A 24665-nucleotide genomic window follows, 5' to 3' on the forward strand; every position below is an offset into this window, starting at 1 on the left:
AAGTGTTGAATAGTGACTATGAACACACGCTCCAGCCCCCTCCCCTTATGACCGTCCACCAGCGCATTCCTCTGTGGGCAGATGAAAGCTGTAGACCTGGTCTCTGAGTTGCTGAACTTGTGGTGGGAGACAGAAGCCCATAACCCATTGATACAGGAAGAAGTTGGAGGTCACTTTTACTGGTCCAGACACCGAGCAGTTACTGAGCAGGGATGGTGGCGGAGGAGCTTGTGGTCAATCTGTCAGGAGGGTCGCCTTGGGGATTCAGGCTTCAGGGAGGATCAGAGCAGCAGAAGCCTCTACAGGTGGCAAAGGTATAGAGTCTCAGTGTGTGTGTGTGTGTGTGTGTGTGTGAGTGCATGAATGTGTGTGAGAGAGAAAGACAACTAACTGCCAAACCAGAAACATGAGTCTGAGGGTTTAATAGAGTTAGCAGCTGTCATTTGCTGGAGTCTTGATGGGCAGTTTTGTTTGCTGATTGCTCCAATAACTTTATTTAGGATAACTCAAAAAGTAAATAGTAAATGTGATTTTGTATTATAGAAACAAGTTACAGCATAACTACATTGAAAAATGGATCTGATAGCCTAACATGCATCATTATTTATTCATGATGCAGTTTACTTTTACATATATATTTATTAAGACATGTACTGTTGTGGTGTACAGTTTAAGTAGAATCTTCAAAAACATGGGTGTAACAAGAAGCATTTTATCTTGGTTTCTTTCTTGTTCACACACAGTCATGCTTTTTATTATCATTTTAGTTATACTTAAACCTTTATCTAACTTTAATTAGGATAATTGTTGAACAACTTTATAATTGATATCATTTTCTTTTGGTCAATGACCCAATTTTATCTAAAAATAAATCATATATTTTAATTAAGGTACATTTAACTACCGTACACAATTTGACTTTTAGATAATACTTTGGTCTTAAATATTATAAATAGTTTTTGAAAACAATTTGCAAAAACAAGCACTTAAAGACACATATTTTGAAACCATTATATTTCTTTACAGTGAATAACAATAATAATAAAATGGAAAGCTTTGATTGTGTCCTAGAATATCTTGTTTTTCAAGGGAACAAACCAATAAGTCTAATGCCTCAATTGTTCTGCTATAAGACTTTGTGGCACCTCATTTTATTTAGAGTATCTGTTTTTGTATTTGATGACGCCCCAGAAAGTTGAGTCTAATCTAGAGATGGGAATGTGACCCAGCTCACACAAGTTGGCCGGGAAACTGAACTGCAAATGGTTGTGTGGATCTGCATGTATTTAAGCAACTGGCAAAACTGAAGAGTGAATGAATGAAAAGACTTAAAATATATATCTATATATAGATATTTAGATATATCTAGATATCTATATACATTTATATTATATATATATATAATATATAGTATATATATATATATATATATATATATATATATATATTTAAAAGTCTTTTCATTCATTCACTTCATGTTATGTTATATGTTTATATGTTTCTTTAGACATGTTTACTTCTAAAAGATCCTCAAAGGAAAGTTTATTCAAGTCAATATTAGCATTATTGTGATCCATTAGTAGGCTATATCATGTTAGATGGCTTTTGTTTTAAATAGTCGATATGCTAGTTTTCCGTCACTATGGGGCCTCGTTTGAGGTTTTTGCCAACGGCCTCAAGTTGACATAAAGCGGTCGTGTTTATCAGATCACATGTGTGTGTTCGTGTGTGCGGCAACATACCTCAGATAAGGCTGCTGGGTGATGGATAGCAGGATCAGAATAGCACATATAAGAGTGTGCTGGATGCTGCTCATGGAAACAAGCCGTAGACAATGATAACGTACAAACACTTCTCCATGTTCAACCTCACACACGAGCAGATATACTAGAAGAAATGGACACTATTAAGTTTTTCCATCCATGTTGTCCCTCTTGTTTATAAATGTGATGGATTTTAGGGCGAGGTTTTATTTTGGGAATGTTGGGGACAAGTGGTGAATGTCAGACATGCAGACTGGTCCAGACTTGAGATGCAGCTGTTCGCTCATTGTGAGGTGAACATTTGCCCGGTATAAATACTCCATACACATTTCTTGTCTCCACATTTGATCTTCCATCTGATAATCAAGCCTCCGATAATATAAAACTCTGCTGTATCCAAGGAGTGGTTTTATGACTAGCATGTAACAGTGATGATAAGAGGAAGAGTTTTGTCTTTCCAAGGCTTCAGTGGACAAGAATCACTCGAGGTTGCTTCCTGCAAGAACCTATGACCTCATCTTTAAGAGACCTCCAGGAAAAGCTTCATGACTTCACCAGTTATTCTGATTCAGGGACAGACGCAGTCGTCTTGTAGGTTCCCTCTTGTAGACATAAGGGACTTTCTTCATAGATATATATTTTGAAAAACACTCTATTTTCACCATCACTCTGAAGCTTCAGTTGAGTTTAAAATATTAGAGCAGCTAGTTCTCTTAACTAGGGGTTATCACATGCTGGATCATGTGACCAACCGACAGAAAATAAAAACATGGAATGCCTAAAATCACTGTTTTTGTTGGTATAATGTCATAACTATTGATTGAATTAAATTAATATTAATAAAACATGGAAAATGTCTTGATATCAGTTCCTAAATTAAAACTATTATGATCTATTTTCTTATCATTATATTTGTACAAATCAATGAATCTTTATTTGTACCAGACATTTACCAGACTACCAAATATTATTTTTTATTGAAATACCTTATTGATTTAAACTTTTGTACTTGTGATAGGTGTGATTGAAAAACAGTATATTTTGGTAATATCATGAGAATCTTTTCCTCTTTTTTTTACAATGATATTTGATCCCTAGGACTCTCTTTTTAAAAAGTTTATTTTCATACGTATAATAATGTTTACTTAAATACAATATCATTGCTCTGAGTGACTCTAATCTGCTTGGAATGTACGTTCCCTGAGTTTATTCCAACTTTTACATACAGGCAGAGCAACCAAAAGTCCAAAGTCAAATTTACTGAAATTCTTGTTTTGAGATTACTAGAGTGTGAAGATAAAAGTTTTGCCTCCTTTTTCATTTGATACAATTATCATAAACCTGACATTTGATAATAAAACAAACATGACTAATCATAGTTTTTTTTTACTTTTCTGCAGGTCCGTCGGCGCAGTAAAGCCTGCAGAGCTGGACTTAAAGAGCAGGATCAGCTTGTTGCCATTGGTGATGTTCCGTGTTCTGAACTCAGTCATGCACAAGCCATGAACCTTATCGATGCACAGCCGTCTATCCTGGTCCTCAGAGTTCAAAGGTCAGTGGATAACATCAGCATGAAAAAATTAATTAAAACAACGATGAAATGGACCAAAAAGGAAGGTAGCTTACAAAAACAGATAAAATAAGTAAAGAAACATTTTTATTTCTCAAAAAACAATTATAAGTTAACTTGAAATAATTAAAAATCGAAACAATCAAAAAGTTTTGATTTAAAATAGAATATATTTGATAAATCTGGTCAATTTTTTCCAGGGAAAACATCTCTTGCCATCAATTATAATAAATACAATACTCCATGTTTCCAGGGCTCCATCAGGCCTCCATTCCTCCTCTCACTTTAGTTCATCTTTGCTGAGGGTCTTGTCTCCCACTGCTGAGGTCCACTCCGCTGCTGTCCGCCCCAACGGCATCACTTCTCCTCCAGACAGCGAGGCGTACTACGGAGAGACAGACAGTGACGCAGATACACAGTCACACATCTATCGCCATCAGCGTCGTCGCACATCTCCCAATGCTCGCTCACCGGCCCGCTACGACACCCAGGAGGAGGACACGTCGGAAATGAGCGGGTGAGGAGCACGAATTATAGAGTTTGAAAACTCCTAACCCCAACTCCCCATTTGGATTTTATCATCCCATGCATACACAGATACCTGTGCAAGTTTTTTTCTTATTTTTTGTCTTTTAAAATCAAAGATCTGAATTAACTTAACACCTCCATCTGTTCGGATGTAGCTATGAAAGTGCCAACGACAACGGGCTTTCCCAACCGGGCTCGTGGACCCAGGGTGTGCCTCGCAGAGAGTTCCTGTACGACACCTTAACAACCGACTGGGCCACGCCGGCGCACACCCCACACACTCTGACCCCTCGCACGCTAACGCCACCTCCTGACCAGAGTCTGGTGGAGGCAGAGGGAGAAGTCGATAGTGGGTTTCAGGAGGCCGGGGTGAGTTTGGTGTGTCCACCTCTGGTATCCCCAGAAAGGGCCAAAGAAGCCTTATTGTCGGGATGTGGAAAGCTGTTGGTGCCCATGGTCGGACCTCAGCAGAGCCCGAGGAATGACGACCTCTCCACCACCTACATGGATAAAGCACGACAAGCAAGTAAGACCTTCACCTCTAAACATTCATCAACGCAATGGTTGTGGGGAGTGAGAGCGATGAAGGGGAGAAGTGGGGATACATTATCCTGATCTCCTACACAAATCCTATAAAGCGAGGAGTTCTATACACACTTCTTTACTGGGGACAAAGATAAATGGTTGTTTAGAGACTCTCAGCATGAGTTTATCAATATTTAAAAGATTCGTAGCAGAGTCTTAGAGATACTTTTTCATGGATTCATTGAAGAAGCCTCAGATGATAAGAGACAATCTTAAATAAGTAAATAAGTAACATAAGAGAAGCAGCAAATAAGATTTTTACATAAACTCCTTTTCGGTTATGATTGGTGCTCCCTCTTCTCGTCCTGGAGATGGTGATTTCATTAGTTTCCATCATTGGTGAAGTGTGTTCTGAAGCTGCCAGTTGGATGATTCAGGAAACCGACAACCGAACAGGATGCTTACTCTTGTTTGGTGAGCAAATTCCCATGTAGACATTGCAGGGCGGAGCTGGAGAAGCAGTTTTTATGACGGTTACTATGTTTTTACAATGGGGGGAGCCAGTAACAGATTTAGAAAAGGTTAAGTGCTTATGTTATGTGTTGACATTTTTATTTACCTTTTTACTGTAATTATTCCTTTCATATTTAACAGTTTATATTAAAGATATCATTTTTATGATGATCTCCACTATACAATTTTGTCTGGGCGACCCAAGCAGAAAGGCTTTGAGTGTCATATGACCATCAAACTGCTTTTTAACAGTTGGTCGGAGACAATATTGTGAAGTACTGAGAGAAGTTACCAGAAAGATAAAACCAGAAACTGACACAACAGCCTTATTCTTATTTTATTAAAGTGGTGAGCCGCAATGTGGTCGTTCCATTGCAGTTCAATTTTTCTGACACTCTTTTATATATATATATAAATAAAATTTTCCAAGTGGAATGCCTGATCGTTAGAAAAATCATTCCTATTGGAGACAAAATGAATACTTTTGAACCATCTAATAGAAAGTATATTAGCTCTTAGGTAAATATTTAGAAAGCGGAACAATTCTAAAACTACAGCTGTAAAGATATGATCCTTAAGCCTTCGCTCGGGAATCACTGACCATGTAATTTGTTTAATTGATATACTCTGAAGTTAGATCAAAGCATGATCTAGAACTGAACCATTAAATATTTATAGACCTTACCAGTGGTTTAACAATAATATCGTCATTTGTCCATCAACAAAGAACCGACAATTCATTGATATTAATAGTTGTTATGATCAAACATAATAACTATGCAGTGACTCAAGTGCAACTTCATGTTTGCCAATGATCAAACTCTGACGAGAGTTAGTGACTTAGTTCTGAGCTTATGTGTACGACAGATGAAGGGATGTGTCCAGGGACGTGTCCTTTCTCACATTACACTCTCAGTGATATATAAAAGTATTTATACATTTCTTTATTTGTTATGTGTTTGGTAAGGAACTACATTTAAGCTATAGTTAAGACATATAGTATACATTATTCAAGGATTTATAAACCCAAATAAATTGACACTCACTCCATGACGTGGCTGCATGAACTATTCAGTGGTGAGGGTTCTCCCCGTCCTTGGTGGGCGTTTAGGTTGACAGGTGTTTGATGACAGCCAGGCAGACAGGAATAGGGGCTTGACATCATCTGGTCATCGGGTCATCATTACTCTGCAGACACAAAGGTCTTTACATGGGCTGTACCCCGACAGAAGAGCAAGAAGTTGGTCAACAACCGTTTCCTCACTCCGAGTCGATCTGGAACAACAAGGGTTTGGGGAGGGTCTGGTTGGACACACGCTTACATATTTTGTGAGATGAGGAACTTAACATCTCATCCAGGCTCAGACGAAGATGGATACAAACCATTGAACATTGGGCGTTCAGGTAAGACCTGGGTCCTAACGTTCATTGAATCTGTTGGTCTTATTCAAGAAGAACTTGAAGTATATTCTGTTAATCAAGACTTTCAAGTGTGGTTTGACTTCATTATTTCAGTAGATGAAAGAGACATACAGTGCTTTTCGACTCATCATTGAGTTAGTGTTTGTTGTTGAAGGGATAAATGTACAGAGTTTGTCTGTATTTTTTAGCTACATATTCAGCAGATAGGATTCTAAAATAGACTCAAATAGCTTTAAGCTAATCCTCCTAACTTATATGTGCCCATTTAAATAAATACTGTGCCGTTCACAAGCGTTGACCTTACCTTCCTACATTGTGACGGCAGGAATTCTTCGTTCTTAATCCACAACAGACTCTCCTGTCCATCACAGACCTGTTTCAGAGCAGCTCAACCACAACCAGCAGCGTCAATGTGAAGTCCACAAGGTCCACAATGGGAATTGAAGAGGTTCTCTTTGCGATTATTGGGTTTTTGATGTACCATCTTCAGCTGGATATGTTTTTTTTATTTTAAAATGTTGGCAAGAAGCTTTGGCTGACTGATGAAGACGCTGCCGTAGGTCAAAGATACTTCCCAAAGTGTAATTTATAAAAGCTCTAAGCTAAACACTACACTGTTGTTGATTATAAAAATAAAAAGGGTTTGCCTCTTGAAAGTATTTTTATTTAAATATTTTTTTACAATTTATTTTTCTTCTTGTCAATGTCACCTAGCAAACCAAAGGTACCCATTGAAACTAAAAGAATTGCTACTGAATGTTGACCTTTGAGCTGTATTGCTACTTGACATTTGCAAAACAAATAATTGATGGGCAAATGTTCAATCATATTGAATTCAATGACTAATATCCCACAGTGTGGGAACAGAAACTGAATCTTATCATTTGATTGCCTCACCAACTACAACTGATGAACGATTCTTATAGCAGTGGTTTTCCCAACGATTGAGGAGAAAGTAGAAGAATCTTTTTAAGACATGAGATGAAAGACACACTATGTTTATGTTTGCTGATTTAATATAATGGGCTTTTCAAACAAAAAAACTATATTTTTTTCATTTTCTTTCGTCCTTTTTCTTTGATTTACAGAACTACATCGCGGTGAAAGTGTTGTGGAAAAGCAGGTTAAAGAAGCTCGCACTAAATGTCGCTCCATTGCTTCCTTGCTGACTGACGCTCCAAACCCCAATTCTAAAGGGGTGTTGATGTTCAAGAAGCGCAGGCAGAGAGCCAAGAAGTACACGCTGACCTGCTTTGGCAAAGCTGAGGGAGAAACAGGGGGGGACACAGAAGGAGAGACTGAAGAAGAAGGAGGAAGCTCATTTCAGAGTGGCTCTGAAGTGGAAGAAGAGGGATTTTCCTCATCCTTTGACGAAACGTGGGATAGTGGTTATTTAGACCTGTTGGACAGGAGGAGCTCTGCCTGCCCATCAACCACACCTACCACTCCCACAACACCAACAACCAACCAAGGCCCGGTTCTAGACATCCCTACTTATCAGACTTTAGGACTTGTCATTTCTGAACATCAGAGTCCAACTGTGGAGGGCTCAGGGCTGGATCGCAGCCACACTAGGCAGCCGGCTGCTCCTCATGTAGCTCCTAAACCAGAAATGAAACCCCCTCAAGCTATGACGAATGGGCCGCAAGTTAGTAGAACCAACGTGACTTTGAACCCATCCTCCCAGTTGCCCATGGAGAACAGCAATCTCAATCATGCTCCAAACCCTAATATGAATCTGAACACGGATCATAACAATGCGAATGCGTCCGTTCTAAATCGTACTGCCCGTCCATTCACTCCAGGCCCGAGCCCTTCACGCGCCTCCGTCACATCCGTGATGTTTCGTCCTCCGCAACCCAAACCAGCAGCTGCTATTCCAGCAAACCAACCTGTGGCAGCCATCTCCATGATGACGTTGACTCCTGCTCAACATCATTCTGGTACTGATACAAGGAGAGTGGTGTCAAGTACATCCCTGTACATTCCACCTAGGAATACCAACTGCAGCAGCCCTCCCTATGCCGATTCTCCCAATCCCTCATTTCCTAATGCTCCTCCTTCAACTCCGTTGACGCCCTTGACCTGTTTTAATCAGTCACCTGCTCAACCCTTCTCTCCTGCCGCTTCACAGCCATTTCACTCGCCTGCTGTACCCCTTTACCCTGTTACACCCTCCGGGTTCTCTGCTTCTCCGAACTCAGCACCTCATCACGCCAAGCCAGATCAAGTTTCTGTCCTTTCTCCTCATCTCCCAACATTTTCACATTCACCTCTTTCCCAATCCAGCCCCATGAGTGCCACCACCCCAGGCCCACAAGCTCCGATGACAGTATCAAGCCCTCACACGGTGTCAGTTGATACATTGGCGACACGTGAACAGCGAATCTCGGTCCCTGCTTCTCGCACAGGCATCCTCCAAGATGCACGGTGCCGTGGAAACAAAAAGCCAATGTTCAGTGCTGTTCAGGCAAAAGACACAAATCCAAATCCTGCGTTGTTATCAATGGTCCAGAACATGGATGACCGTTTTACCATTGCCCCAGTGGTTGACTCTGTCACAAACACTGAGGCTGGACACGAATCAGGACCGGAAGAGGACTGGTTACGGCTGGGGGCAGAAGCTTGTAACTTCATGCAGGCACAAAGGGGTCCTAAACCACCTCCAGTGGCCCCTAAACCACAAGCCCCTCAGCTGCCACAGTTGGCAGGAAAGGGAGGTCAGCTGTTTGCCCGCAGGCAGAGCCGGATGGATCGGTATGTCGTGGACCGATCTCCTTCTGTCGCCGCCACGCCGTACTCTCCTGCCCAGACAAGGGAGCCCTCACCGACTCCTTCCCTTCCCGCAACCTGGAAGTACTCGTCTAACATCCGGGCTCCTCCTCCCATCAGCTATAACCCTCTCCTCTCTCCATCCTGTCCACCAAAGGCTCAGAAAAAGACAGAAGTGGTTAAGACGCGAACAGCTGGTCCTAAAGGGAAAAAAACAGCCATTAAGCCTGTGGACATAATGAGCCACCAGCCCTACAAGCTTAATTCCTCTCTGTTCGGTTATGACGGTGGAGCTTCCCAGGATCACTACACACGTCAACAGCAGGCGGAATCAGTTGCTCCACAGAAGACAGCGAGAGTGTATGAGGTCAAGCGCTTCTCCACACCGCCTCCGACAACTAGAGGGCCTGACTTGAAAGTGGTCACTCCTCGGGCTGCAACGACACTTGGAAATCCAATATGGAGTTCTGGCGTCACTTCTCCGACAGCAATGTTTGGATCAGCCTTGGTGAATTCATCCTGCTCATATCAAGAAGCACCTTTCAATGCTCACCAAGGTCAATGGGCTCCACCCCTGTTGTCTCCCCCACCTCCCGCCCCAACAGCTCCACTACCTCAGCTGCCAACCTTCCTCACTAGTCAAGCCACTAACAGTTCACAGCAGACCAACAAGCAGTTCAAGAGTGCTCCAAATTTGAGCCCCCTTGGTCCGCCTAGTGTCCCACAGCAGGGTCTGAGCACATTACAACTTCCAAGAGGTCCTAGGCCTAGATTCAGCACTTCCAACCTTGGTCTGCAGGCAAGTGTTTGGCGTCCTGGTTCAGCAATGCACTCTTGAGGGGCTTTTCCCTGGTTACAATAATTATTTTAATTTCTTTTTAATTGGCCAAAACAAGAGCCCAACAGGAAGGTTTATTCTTTTCTGTTTCATGATAAGGTTATATTACTGCTCACCTAAAGGAAAAGCTATTTTTGTAATGTCATTTTTAATAAAACATTTGAGCCAATATTAGTTTATAGCAACCATTAATTTGTATTTAGAGTTAATAATATTAATGATTATAATTGATTTAAAAATGACTTAGCTTTGTTCAACAATATGCATCTGAAACAAAATTCCCCTACATTTTCTAACTTGCTTTGTTTCTTGGAGACTCACAGTTGGTGCAAAATACATATCTTTGGATCAAATTATTCTTCAGATTGTTTTAACCACGTGTTTGTATTTGAAGCTCACATAAAACACAACTGCTGTTTTTTCCCCCCAAATACTGACTGGTCTAGTGAAGATAAAAAGCTGTGGAAAAAAATGGTAATGATATAGGATATGCAAAGACAGGAAATGTGTGATGGGAAACAAGGTTTTTTAAATTTTGTATTTGAATGGTAAAGATTGATAGGAAGACAAGAGAATGTGATGAAGACTGTGAAAAAGAGAATGAAGAAAGAGCTGAAAATAGTTTTGAATGTTACTGTACTCTCAGATTTGTGATTTCTGATCCATGTTCACCTGCTTCGAGAGTGTTTTTATGTCAATTGTAGATATATATCGACCTTTTAGAAAAAAAACTATCACAAGTCTGGTCTGTTTGTGACATACTGTTGAATAAAAATAGACAAAACTCACCTCAGCTGTCTCTTGTGTCTATATTTATACAAATATATATACAGTCAATAACGTCATCAAGATGATGTCCACACCTTTACCACAAGGAGGCAGTGTCGGATTGACCATGGACATCAGCGACCGCACCATCTACCTCTCGACATCCAAGAGAAATCAAGAATGTACCCAGAAAATAACCTAAAGTGGAAGAATTTGCTACAACAATCACAGGTGATCGACTATACCTGGAGCTAAAACTAGCAAAAACATTATTAACGACATCAAATGACAAAAAACATTATCATGTAAAGGTAAGTAAGTTATTTATATGAATAATATATCAATATAAATCGGTATTAATACAAAAATTATAAAAACAACAACAATAGCATCGAACATAACATAATATCAGAATTTTTAAAAAATAATAATAACATTTGAGATAAACAAACAATATTGTTGATCGCAATAATGTAACATAATATCAATATAAGATAACATTTCAATAGCGTGGTGTTGTTATGTTAGTGGCTATCATGTTGGGTGGCTACGGAGATACTGAAGGTAAGTATATTGTGGGTATTTGCTTAGACAATAGGTTGAATGATATATTGTTGCAACCTATAACAGCTGAAATAACACAAAAACAAACGGTTTTCAAAGTAGATTGCTACATTTGACAAGGTTTTCATTCATTCAGGTCATCGTGGATTTAAATAAGGCAACTGGATTTTTGTGTGGGCACGAAATCCTTTAAGCTAGATTGCTGCTTGGATAAATGGATAGCTGGCTAAATGTGATGTTTAATCTCTGTCTTGGTATTATATATATTGCACAACTTTAAATCAGTTTGACTGACTGACTTACTTACTTATTTAGTTGGCATTTTTAATTTGAGGTACTTCTGAAATTATGACAGCTATTGAACAAACAAAGAAGAAGAATGAATCGATGCTAAATGATGAGATTATTAAGTAACACAATGCAAACCAAAGCTAAATTTCTCTTTGGTCTGAAAGAGCAGAAACATTGGCCTACTTTTTTAAAGCAGCGTTAACAGGCATGGCCTTGGCGTTGTGAAACCCAACCGTAGCCTCAGAACTAGATTTAACCTTTGAACCCTTCCTGGGATCAGGTGACACATGGTGCCAACTTCGGCTGCTAACTTTAGAACCCGTTCAGGTCCGGTGGTGAGATCAGCTGCCACGCTTGTCCGAAAATGCTACCAAAAGGAAAACTCCTTTAAATGGGTCAATGTTTTTAGAGAACTTTTTGTTTCCCCTTTTTGACACATACGTAGATGAAACATCTATTATCCAAATGTCTTATTATATATATTATCCTTATTAAAAAATATTATTAATAACTTTAATGTGATCGTGTTAAAATTGTGTTTTTAATGTATCAAACATTAGAAGATTGAAAGTAAAGTTTACTGTAGTCATGAGCGCAGCTGTGAGTCAGAAAAAGATAATAGCAAAAAAAGAGGTACACATTTTAATGGACACACATCAGGTTCCTGTGTAACAATGTGTTGTTTCAAGGTTTCAGAGCAGGTCATTGGAGGTCATTCTAAATCTAAGTGACCATTTGAAGGTCAGGCTGTTCTTAATTGGCTTCTCGTGGCATCTTTTTAACTATCAGTTAACTTTGTGATATCATGTCTTTCCAGAAGCTGTTGGAGATCTCATGTTATGGCATTGTTCCTTAATGTTGTAAAAAGAATGATTTTAACATGTTTACGTTTCCTTGTTTATCTTTAACTTCTCTTTCTTTCCTCTACTTATAAATTAAAATACAACAGAGTGCGACATCATGGGGCAGCGTTTAAGTAAACAGTGAGTCAGAGAAATAACAGCAGCTTAACAAACTAAACATGAATACAGTTTTATCATATTAGTATTATTTATTTGTATTTAATTATTATAATCTTCTCTTTTAGATCAAACATGAGTTTTTTAAACTAGAAATAAAATATATAAAAAAGTCAATCATGATAAACGTGTGAAATAATTATTTTCTGAAAACTATTCCACTTCCACATAGATGTGTAGTTCTATCCCAGATGGACGCAGAAGTTATGTCTCTGAAAAGTTTCTCTGGAGTTGACCATAGAAACTCACATGAGTGGAAGGAAACTTCCTGACAGGATGATACAAGAGACAGCTGCCAGGCACAAACAACAAACATCTTCTCCTCCCAAAGGTTTCTTTCAAGGCATGTAGGGAAAAGAAGGAGAGCGAGGTGAGCAAACACAACAAAGACAACAGATCGTCTGGAGGCGTCAGAAAGGTTTGGCTGCTGAAGAAACTGGCTTTCCTGGTTAGAGGATAGAAGTCATTTAGAGCCAACCGAATTGAAAAAATATAGAAATATTCTATTCAGTTACAACTTCTTACTCATAATATAGATTAATTTATTTACTCTTTTGGTTTCTATTAGCTTCTTGCGATCTACATCATTGTTCCAAGTTGTTCATCAGCAAGCTAGCAATAAAGGTTGCTATACGTTTACTGTCCAATTATTTACAACATTGTTATACATTTAATTTTTCACACATGAGAATAGAACGGATTGAAAGGACAAATCAACTCTACTTTACCTCCTAAGTAAGCTGATGCTGGGTAGTAAAACTATTTTTAAAAAACATGGTGTGTCATGTTTCACAGTTAAAACATATATTTACACAAAATGTAGTGGTTACGGTCTTTACGGCGTCTTCTATAGAGATACAAGCACAGCTCTGTGTTTACCAGTTCTCCATTACCACATCATTCACAACACTTGTTGATTCCTAATAAGACTGTTTTTCCAGGCAGTGATCGAGGTTATAAAGGTCAACAGAGAATCTTGTTTGTGCTTCAAGGAAGAAAGAGAACATTTTTTTGTTATATTTAGTTAAACAGTACATTTTTTTTTTATTTCTCAATGTTTTTAATTAAAATAAGGACCGAAAAGGCCTTTAAATTGGAATTTCTACTTACTCTTAATATCTCATTTTGACCCTTGCATGAGTATTTGAGGCCTTTAAATTAGGGTTTTGATGGTTTTAATAATTGTAACTTAACCTACCTTCTTAACCTGAAGAATTTGTATTTTTCAATGGATCAAATACATGTTAATCCAAATCAAAATTGTATAATAGATACATTAATATCATGTTACATTTTGAATTCCCCCCTCACCTGTCATACTGTATGTTAAATCGCACTGTCTTGTCCAAACTATGAAGTTGAGCCACCACACCCATACCCCTGAAGCCCCCCGCACACTTCACCCCACCCCCTCCAACTTACAGGACCTGTCTATAGCAGTGGAGAAACCCTGCTGATAGGGTTTCACTCTCTCGGGGACGAAGAGGAGGCAGTGGGCACACAAGCTCTGGGACTCCAAAAAATCCACTGGACAGGATTCTATATTCCTCAAATTCTTTGGGACCTTCTGGGACCGGTGGATACCTGGGTCTTAGGTAAGAAGTCATTCCTGCTGCTTCCAAACTGTGCTGATGTATCTGAAGGTTGAAGTTGATGCCTTTGACTTGCCAGCAGATGCATGTGGCCTGCAGGGGGAGCTCTTTCTGAGCGTGTAGCTCGTTGAACGTGAAGTAAAAGGTTATAGCAAACGTGTTGACCCGGATCATTTTAAATTAACCTTTTCTATCAATGATTCATGTTGCATTTTCCCGACAATTTTCGACTTCATTATTTTTGTTTTGTTTTTGTTTAAAGAAGTGGAAAACAAAAGTGTAAAAATGTCACTTATTATTAACTCGTAAAATAAAATGTATCTAAAAATGTTATCCAATGTAATGATTGTTTTCAATTTAAAGATTAAAGAAAATAAATAAAGTCGACCATACACTTGTCAGGTTTAATTATTTTTTATAAACTTTTTTTTTCTTTTCAAAAGTACAGGTCACATGATGATGACGTCACAAGCCAATAAATCAGTGTCAACGTCATGTTTAGTGCTTCATCTTACAAATATCGTAAAGAATATACAATTTTTAGGATCCGTGCTCAAGTATCTATCTAAAGCAGCGTTTTTGGTGGCGAGCTGCGAGCTTCATGGCGATGGATGGATGTGTGTGTTTTAGGAATGTGCTGACTGATGCCTTTCTTCTTCAGCTGTCCCCCAGAGATTTATCATGGAGCTAAAACAGGCTGGTGATGGGTGGGGTGATGGTGGGCGAGCAGCCCTCTAGACTTAGAGAGACAGAAACAGGACCCTGGTCCCGATGGCGCTCACAAACCTCCAAAAACATCTGTACCGTCCGGTTTTAAATCACATCACTCTCAAGTGGAAAGCAATCGGTGTAGAGTGCTGAAATAGCTGGAATGAGCCTCAATTACAGCGGATAAGAAGCAATCACATTAACTGTCTCCCTGTTGGCAGAACCTCCAGCTACACCACTGGGACCTGCCTCCAAAATTACATAATTGCTTTCAACCTGTGCATTAGGCAGATGTCCCCCCTCACCCCACCTCACGACACACACACATCCGCAGGGAATCCTTTCAAGCGATGCAAGTAGCATTAAGTGTCTTCAAGTTAATCTGAAACCCCAGCGAGGTTGGAGCTGACATGATGTTAATCCAATGGGAAGCACACATGCAGTCATCCGCACATACTATAAATACATTCAACACTTTTGTTGGCTCACATTTCTCTGTCAGTCACTGTCTCGCTGCTAATTCTGTCACGCTCTCTGCTGGACACCTGACAGACCAAACATCCGCTTATTTTCGTCTATTTGGTATTTTAAGAAATGGTTCGCCGGATTTGAGTCGGTGTCCAAAACTTTTTGCACAATGACCATTTTTACAGTGTAGTCTATGAATGTATACATGTTGAAAACATTATTTTAGGTGAAATTCCACCTAGTGCCGGCAGGTTTAATTGTTGCAAAACATTTTTAGACTCATTTTGGTGAAGAAAAGCCAGAACTTGATTTAAGATGTACTTCTGATGTCTGAGCTAGAAAAAAAAACATTTTTCGCAGGTCAAAAGGTTTGGGTTTCGATGAACAATTATAGCCGAAATCAGATGTTTAGCTCAAACTATAAATGCACAAGCTGATTTATGTAGTGACATGAGTCAGAAAATAAGATCGAAATAGGTGAGCCACATTTTGAAAATATATTTAGATTTCCTAGTTTAGTTGCATGTGTTCTATTTGTTGAAAAGCGTCTGCATTTTTGACACAAGGATCTATGAATTTCTATCTCAACTTTTCTTCAGTGCTGTTTTATTTATATAATTTTGTGCATTTGTGTGTCTTTTTATAGTATGAGTAGTGCATATATATAAAATATATAATAGCAAAAACTATTTAAAAAAAAGTTTTTGTAAGTAGTTTCAATTTTGGCAACTCAGCTCACGATCATCTCTCAAATAAAAGGCAATTAAATCGACTCAATGTTTTGGTAGAAGCGAGATCTTTGTGACAATGATTCCAAAAATATTCTTAAAAATTCTTCACATGTACAATACTTGTGTTTTATGTGTCTCCTCATCATACCGTAAATAAGATTGTGATAACAATTCTCTAATGATTATTCATCATTAGAGGATATTAAAAATATATATATTTATAATGAGGGGTTTGTACAAATGTAGATATAAAAGGAAAATAGTTCATAATAGTATAATAATCCATATTTTCTTGATAATAACAGTTCAGTTCTTACAACAATAGTTATGACATTGTACTGACAAAAACAGTGCTTTGAGGCATTCCATGTTTTCTTTTCTATCCGTTCAGTCACATGACATCGACCTTATTGATAACAAGGGGTGGTCTAATCACTTTTTCCATTATTGTTTAGGTGATTATTGGAATGGTTTCAATTTTGAAACCAGTCAATAAACCATCGACAGGGTGGAATAATCCCAGCGGTTTGACACGTGTCTTGTGTTTTAGTCATGCCGATCACTACTGCTGCTCCCTCTAACAAGAGAAAGAAGGCCCTCAAGATCATCACTGACCTGTCCAACGTCAGCCAGAACGGTGAGCACTGACGTTTGTTGAGTACACACTACCAATGCACTGCAGGCATCAAACATATAAGAAAACTTTTTATTTTTTGTAACAATCTGATGAATTTAGATGTAGCTCACTTGTGTTGTCATGGAGATAAAGTCTCCTTTAATTCAAGATTGCATGAATTACCTTTGACGGCAGATTTTAAAAATACTGAGTAAACCTATGAACAAAATGTTTTACCCTTTGAGACAAAGACTGATTTCTAACAGTGTAGGTAAGCGCTCCGTTTTCTGGTGAACCATTAAATTGCTTATTTTCTTTTTCTTGCTTTTTATTGAATTGCAACACCGGTAAATGGATCCATTTGGCAAAATTCATGGGGAAAAAAATTGGTAGCTTGAGACATGTGACCTTTAGAGAATTATATATAGATTTCTTCGTTTAGTTGGATGTTTTCGATAACTTTTAAAATGCTGTCTTTTTAAAACAAGGGTGTCTGAATGAATCTCTCCACTTAAATAAAAACAGATAATCATGTAAGAGTTGAAGAAGTTGCAGAATAGAATTCAAATAAGTTCCTCAATTTATTTGGAATTTCAATTCAATTAATGCAATTTTGTGTTTCTTCTTGTTCTATGATTGAACAAAAATAAAGTTATTTTATCAACTTTAAAATAGTTACTTTAATCAATCAAATAAGGTAAAAAACTGTAATAATTGCCACTCAATTGTCACGAGAAGTCTCCTTTATTAAAACATTGTATTACTTACATTTAACTGCAGATTTAAAAAAAATACTTAGTAACCATGTATACAAAATGTTTCCCCTTTGAGACAAAAAGTGATTTCAAGCAGAACAGATTCAGATGCCTCTCTTCTTCACCTGCTGACACACACACACACACTGATCCAGGGAGGTTCCAACAGGAAAGGTCAACAATTCGAAAAAATAAATCTACACCAAAGCCATCAGAAATAAGTTGAAACAATGATGAAAAATGTAAAGTATAACAACATTACCATGTTTAACCAAAGTACATCTAATATATCTTGTATTTGTCAGGTCACAAGATGTATTTTGTGATACATTGTGTATTTTATTATATTAAGAGTTTTCTATTGAACAACATATTCTACTTGCCACTGGAATGAGCTTAACTTACTTAAACCATTATAAATGCACCTCAAATTAATACCTATTATATACATTTCCAAGCCGACTTTAAACAAGTATAATAATAACAAGTATTTTAGGGCTGCATAGAATGATCGATGGGTCAGATTCGGTCCCTGAGTCTTGAGTTTTGACACATATGGTTTAGTTAAGTCATTTTCAAACGAGGCTATAATACAATTGGAAATATTGTGAGGCGCAAAATGCATGAAAACAACAACAAAAATACATGTTATTATTATTATTATTATGTGGGAGACGATCTGTTCCTTTACACAGCTTTAAAGTGTCCTGCTCCTTCTCACCAGCTGTCAAATACTTGCTAGAACCACTTTGGTGCCAACGAAAGATCAACTTAAGATCTACCTTGAACTCAACCCTGTCACCTCTCGTGTCTCTGCGGTCCTTGGACTCAACTGGCCCAGAAAGATTATCAATGCTTCGTCGGCCCTTGAACCTTCAGGACCTGTGGTCATGAGAACGAAGATGAGGCAGTAGAAGGAGATACATTTAATTTTATAACTACATAATTAATAAGGACAGGCCGCACTTGCACTCGGTAAAAACCGTAACACAATATCTGAACACACTCGTGGAATGACCTGGAGGGATTTGTGGGTCATTATCAGATGACAGAGCAGCCGCAAATCTGTCACCATCAGCAGCGACTCACACGTCTCCTTCAACAACTGCTCATTTGTGCATCCAGAACATATTTTTCTTATTAAGCTGCAACGCAAAATATTCTTTGCCTTGTCTATTTTAAATTGTTTGTTCAGCTACACTTCCTGTGCGGCAGAGATTTCAGCTACAGTCGCAACTTATGCTTGCCAAAACCTGCTCAGCGTCCATCTGTTAAATCTCTCGCTGTGTTGTTGGACTTTGTTCAAACTCAGGAGTCTCCCACGAATTTCAGGGGACGTTTTCTCAACAATAGCATTGAGGTTTGATCAAATTTTTTACCATGCAAAATAAAACTTTTATGCACACTGAAGAGCTCTCTATTCAGCAATTCATTTACAGCCAATGATTTTGTCATGTGACTCAGCACTATCGTGAGATAGAAGATACAAGAGACTCCAAATATATATCTTCAGAATAATATGTGTTTGTTTTGGTCGAAGCTACTAAAGATGATTAAAATGTGTCCAGATTGGAATCGCCTGCAAGTATCCTCTAATCCCCTGCTCGCTCCGGAATAAAGAGAAACTACCTTAAACGATTGTGAAATGAACCAATAAACCGTGGCTTCCGAAAACCCCCCCCCCCATGATGTCAAGATGACACATTCTATTCCGGGTTCACACGATGTCTAATGTCACATCTGTATGTTTCATCTGTTTGTTTTCCCTCACTCAGGAGATTATGTTGTTAATCCCTTATCTGGTTCCAGTTAAAGCCCACTCATCTATCACTCATCCTCCATCAGTCCATCCTGTGCTGTCTGTCTTTCTGTCACTCTGTCTGCTTCCATCCCACTCAGCATCCCGGCCCAGCTCCACTGCTCTGAATTAACACTCTAATCAATATCCCCGTGGGGGGAGTTCACTCTCCACTGCAGCCGCAATTTCTCCCTCGCTCTCCGTCGCACACACACACGTATTCATACTCAATTTCTTAGCGCACACTCCACTTGCACGAGGCTGATTTACGGGCTCCTGCTAACAGCTCTCTGCTGTATTGCAATGCCAACTCCCTGTTTTATGGATGTGCTGTAGCAAGTCTGCATGTGTGTGTGTGTGTGTGTGTGTTGGTTCATGGCTGGACTCCAGGTGATATGATTGATATCAGAGCGTACGTGGATGAGAAGCGTGTTTTATGAGGATCCCTGGTGGAGCAGTAAAATCCATCAGATCTCTCCATCATACAAAAGAGGAGAAGCACAGGGAGCTCGGGAAGGATTTCCCACCTTTAATATTGCTGGAGAAAGACCTCCCAGCAGCTCACCAGCTCCATTTCATTGGCCTACTTAAGCTTGTATTGTTACAATGTGTGGCTTTGATCAACTTCAGCTGTAAGTAATTGAAAATAAAGATTCAAAGAAGCAATAAAACCTACAATGATAAAAAACAAAACTTTTTTTTTTTTTCAATGCAATAGTGATTTAGTGTTTGTTGTAATGCTTTTTTTATTTTTGTGTTTTTTTTACATTAGAAGTAAATCAGTTTCAATTTCCCTCTTTATTGTCAAATAAAATACCCATTTATTTATTTTATTCTTGCTGTGTGACCTGGTAAGAAATGCCTCATGGACCAGTAATATGTTTTGGAAATAATAGGAAAGTTTTTCTCTATTCTACTTTTTACTCTCTTAAATCTTAAATGGCAACTAATATAAAAACCCAACTCTCCTGACTCACTCGCATGTTTCAAATGTTGAAGTCTTTCTCTCCAAGATGCAGTAAGTCTCTCATCATGACCATGTTTTAAACGTATTACTTTATAAAGTTCTCCCCCTGTCTGAAATCTCAGCGAACAAGAGGTTACGAGAGCAGTGTCCATTATGACCAAATAAAATCTTCACTCCTCTTCCAACCAGCTGTAATCGCTCCCGCTTTGTTTATACAACAAGTCACTTGGAGGTGGAGACTTCGGGATTGTTGATACGTGGTGAAAAACCTCAATGTTTGACTAGTCAGAGTGGTTGTGGTTATGGTAACTTAGATTTCATATCCAAGAAAGTATTTTCAGTGGGCGGGGCTTAAGTACATCTTAAGTACATTTTCTAATGTAAATATTTCAATGAAAAGAGAGTTTTGTACAAACAGACACATACCGATGAGTACAATAGAGTCCAACATATATATTTAAAACACACTTAATCTACACATTAGTTGAACTTTAAATGACTGCATCAGTTGTGTAGGGTTGCACATGTTAATATACAGATGTCCAGATCAGTGACTGTAAAACTCTTAAGACAATAAACATATTCTTCCTTAAACTTTTTATGATCACCTATGAAACTGTGTCCACGTAGATGATGAGTCAGACCCCGAGGCCTCTGAACTCGACCTGGGCACCAAGATCAAGACGCCCAAGGACTTGATGCTGGAGGAACTGTCCCTGATGAAGAACAAGGGCTCCAAGATGTTCAGGATGAGGCAGGAAAGAGTGGAAAAGTTCATTGTGACCAATCAGAACATGGTGAGTTTTCCACCCGACAGATCGCGACGTCAGCCGTGGGTGTCTTGATCGCAGTCGTCTGTCTTCCAGCAGAATCTCCAAAACCTGCTCATGTCCCCTCCCCCAGTCCCACCAAAGCCTGAGATGCCCAAAGAGGAAGGTAGACTCATCTTAGAAGGTTTGACGCTGATGTTCTGTCTCATGGTACTTCCTGTCTGTGTGTCTCAGCGGTGCAGGAGGAAGTCGACGAGGAAGTAGAGAAGGAGACGAGAAGGAAGGCGTATGTGCGCACGTATGTTTCACCATGGGAACGAGCGATGAAGGGGAATGAGGAGCTGACGGCCACCATGAAGTCCAGCATGCCAGGACCGATCCAGTTGCATCCAGATCTTCCCCAGTACAAGAGCTTCAACAGGTGCCACAAACTGCTCCATGTTCTAGAACCTTCCATGAGCCAATGTGGTTTCATCAGGTGGACTCAGCTCGGTGGACACTTTTAGACTGCTGCGGTGCATTATGGGACTTAGGCATTTATGAAACGATGTATGGAGAACATACACCGTGGACCAGATGGTGAACACGTATCAGCGGATCGGTTATACCTGACAGCTGCTCCGGACTAAATTAAATTGATGGTTCATGTTTTGAACACCAGTCCTACTGGTAGGTTCAGGTCAAGGTTAAGACAGATTCTATTAAATTTGGGGCTTTATTTGGACTCAAGCTAACAATGTAGAAAAAATAATTTAAGTCATAAACTATAAGTGCTCATTGTGATCATAATGCTACAAATGGAGTTGACTTGAGTCAGCTTGAGATCAAATCACAACATCCCATGTTGCATTTTTTAGTAATAATCGTCACCTGGAACATAATAAAAAAAACATTTTGTAGCGACAAATTATAATTTTAAGTTTAATTAAAGAACTGATATCTTTACATTATCCATTTTTTCTTGATAATAACACTTCTTCTTACATCAATAGTTAGTACGGATAATACCAGTGATTTCCAATTTTTTTTTAAGAAGCAGCAATACTCCCGAGCCGCCACAAGAAACACACTTAGCTCCAAGAAAACCCTCTAGTGGAGAGCTAGCAGTACAAGAGGACAAGTGCTTCTTCCCTCTAATCTAATCTAAGAATGCAGCTTGCTGTAGTAGCAGCTTGTTTTCTCATTATAAGGACAACATCTGCTTTTACCGGCTCCAAAATGAACAGCAACGTCATTAGAACGGGCGGAGATCAAAGGTTGAAATAGAATTAAAATAATGACATCAGGGTGACATCGATCACATGTGAAGAAAGAAGATCCATTTAATCGTCAGCATTGTGTGCAAGAAAGTGTGTGTGTGTGTGTGTGTGTGTGTGTTTGTTGCCTTAATTGCTGCAGAGTAAAGCAAATCAAACGTTTCCACCGAGGGAGCTTCTTCACGAGACGGCGAGCTGCTGGTTGTTATAGCGATTAGGTCTCTATGGGCGTACGTCGAGGAGAAGACCTGTGCTTCACTGTGTAGACTCTCACCACAACTTTGATCAATAATGCAGAGTATTTCAGGTCAGGAGGTCCAAGTCCTTCTGCAGATTGTGCATGAACTCAGTCTGAGTCTCAACTTATATAATGGTTATATTGATTATAGGAATCGCATGTTCCATACTCAAGGCCAGAAGGAGAAATCTTCTTATGTGGACTGCTTGATGGTCATCTCAAAATCAAAGTCAGAAAGATATATAAGATATATAAGATAAGAAAGAGAGAATATGGATGAAAACAAATATACTAAGAATTCCAATATAAGTGAAATTGAAAAGATTTCGATGTGAGAGTTTGACGAAGGAGGACAAACACAGAAATAATTAACCTTTGTGTTATCTGACACGGAGACAACACAAGGGATACCACAAATACATTTCTTTCCGGGCCTTTGCGTCAAGTTGACCCTGAGAAAATCCCAAGGGTTAAGATAGACGGAACATCCTAGAATGAAAAGACAATAATCAGACTCATACTTCCTGTAACAGACAGTTTGGTAAATGTACATTTTTGGTGCCATTGACTAAGATGACAGAAGGATTTTGGGCACTTTTTTGAATTAGTTTGACACGCCTGACCTAGATGACTTATACACTTTTACCTGTTTAAGTCAACACTGCTAGTGTATTTCAAAACTAAACGAGGGCTATCCCATTATTACCCTTATTGTTTAACTATTTGTGACCAAGAAATATATGCCACAGATTTCAATTAGTTGACAGTCATATGTGAGCGTCATTATTGGCTCCATGTTCTACTGTCATGTAAAAACTGTAGTTGTCAAGCATTATCTTCTTCGTGTATCATGTGACTGACAGAGAGAAAAGACAACATTACAATGTCACAACTATTGATGTAAGAACAATCAAGAAACATAATAAATGTCTCGATATCAGTTCTTAAATTAAACTCCAATAATCTATTTTCCTTCTTATCATTATATTTGTACAAACAAATGAACCTTAAATTGAACCAGACATTCAGTCATTGATCACTGGTAAAAACAAGACCCAAATCCACAACTTTTCCTCTCCCGACTACTCAGGTCAGCGCTGCCTTTCGGAGGCTTCGAGAAAGGGTCCAAGGTACTGACCTTTGAGCTGCCCGAGGTCAACACGGCGTCCGAGGAGCAGGAGCCGCTGCCCTCCCTGCAGGGTGGCATCTGCTCACGGCCCTCGTTCAACCGCACGCCCATCGGCTGGGTGTGCAGCGAGGACAACTCGAACATCAACATGGACATAGACATCCCTTTCGACGGCGAGACAGAGGATCTCTGAACGTGCATGCGAGCGAAGAACACGACCTGCAGTGGAACTTACAAAAGCACACGTGTACTAGCATACACCCTGTTAGGGCTGCCGACCCGGGAATGTGTCTGGAAGTATTTCAATTGCATGAGAAAAAGGCTGCAAAAAATGATGGAAAAGGGACAAAGTATTTGGTGCTCCTCTACTATGACGTCTTACTGCGATAACATGTGATTACATGAAACCAGTGTGTACAGACGATGCACTCTCACCGCGTATTTATGCAATAAATTTACAAATTGCTGCTTGTGTGGGTTTCTCATTATCATTTAACCACAGAACATGATACTTATTCAGCTATTGTGTTGTTGCCATGGCGACCAAGTAACATTTAGCATTGGGAAAACTTCCTAAGAGCACAATGAAATGGATTCTCGCACAAAGAGCCGAGATCCACCTCCCTTTAATAAACCATTTTTCAACAGTTTGAACCAATCGTGCACGTCTTCAGGAAACACAAGTTGGTGATCTAATCGTTGATGCTTATTTACTCCAACCGACTGTCAATGGCAATGCAGCTCCGGACCAAAAAAAAAACCAAACAAATGAATAGTGAAGCTGTGACTTTAATTGTGTCTGGCAGTTTTCCAATAAGAGCAGCTACAGTGCTGCAGTCAGCAGCTCCCACACTCAGCTGCACACAGACGGTTCGTCATACACAGACACTTCCATTGAGACCACGGTTTGTCCAGGTGAACGTGATGCCATCGGCTCCTAGTCAACGGCACAAATCACGCAAGAACACACACATTTCTGGTGGAGAGAGAAAGATATGAAGCAAAATTGTGCGCGTGTGAGAGTGTGTGTGTGTGTGTGTGAGTGTGTGTGTGCGCAGGGGGGG

At 39.3% G+C, this 24665-nt stretch overlaps 2 protein-coding genes across 3 annotated transcripts; both read left to right on the plus strand.

The window, feature by feature from the left end:
- Nucleotides 1-161: 161 nt before the first annotated feature.
- On the plus strand, nt 162-10700 carry LOC148086041 (synaptopodin 2-like protein). The gene is made up of 5 exons (XM_087784199.1): nt 162-314; nt 3164-3315; nt 3587-3850; nt 4017-4387; nt 7410-10700. The coding sequence occupies exons 1-5, from the start codon at nt 213-215 to the stop codon at nt 9929-9931; spliced, it is 3411 nt and encodes a 1136-aa protein (XP_087640325.1). The 5' UTR covers nt 162-212; the 3' UTR covers nt 9932-10700.
- A 5917-nt stretch (nt 10701-16617) lies between these two features.
- myoz1b (myozenin 1b) lies at nt 16618-23798 on the plus strand. Of its 2 annotated transcripts, none has more exons than XM_087782839.1 (5): nt 16618-16709; nt 20839-21005; nt 21075-21144; nt 21213-21399; nt 23563-23798. In XM_087782839.1, exons 1-5 carry the CDS (start codon nt 16625-16627, stop codon nt 23792-23794), a joined length of 741 nt encoding a protein of 246 aa, XP_087638965.1. In that variant the 5' UTR covers nt 16618-16624; the 3' UTR covers nt 23795-23798. The 2 variants fall into 2 exon arrangements, with proteins under 2 accessions (XP_087638965.1, XP_087638966.1); XM_087782840.1 differs by having other exon boundaries at nt 21078-21144.
- Nucleotides 23799-24665: the final 867 nt, after the last annotated feature.

Source organism: Callionymus lyra, chromosome 2 (assembly GCF_982586985.1).
Source record: "Callionymus lyra chromosome 2, fCalLyr1.hap1.1, whole genome shotgun sequence".
NCBI lineage: Eukaryota > Metazoa > Chordata > Actinopteri > Syngnathiformes > Callionymidae > Callionymus > Callionymus lyra.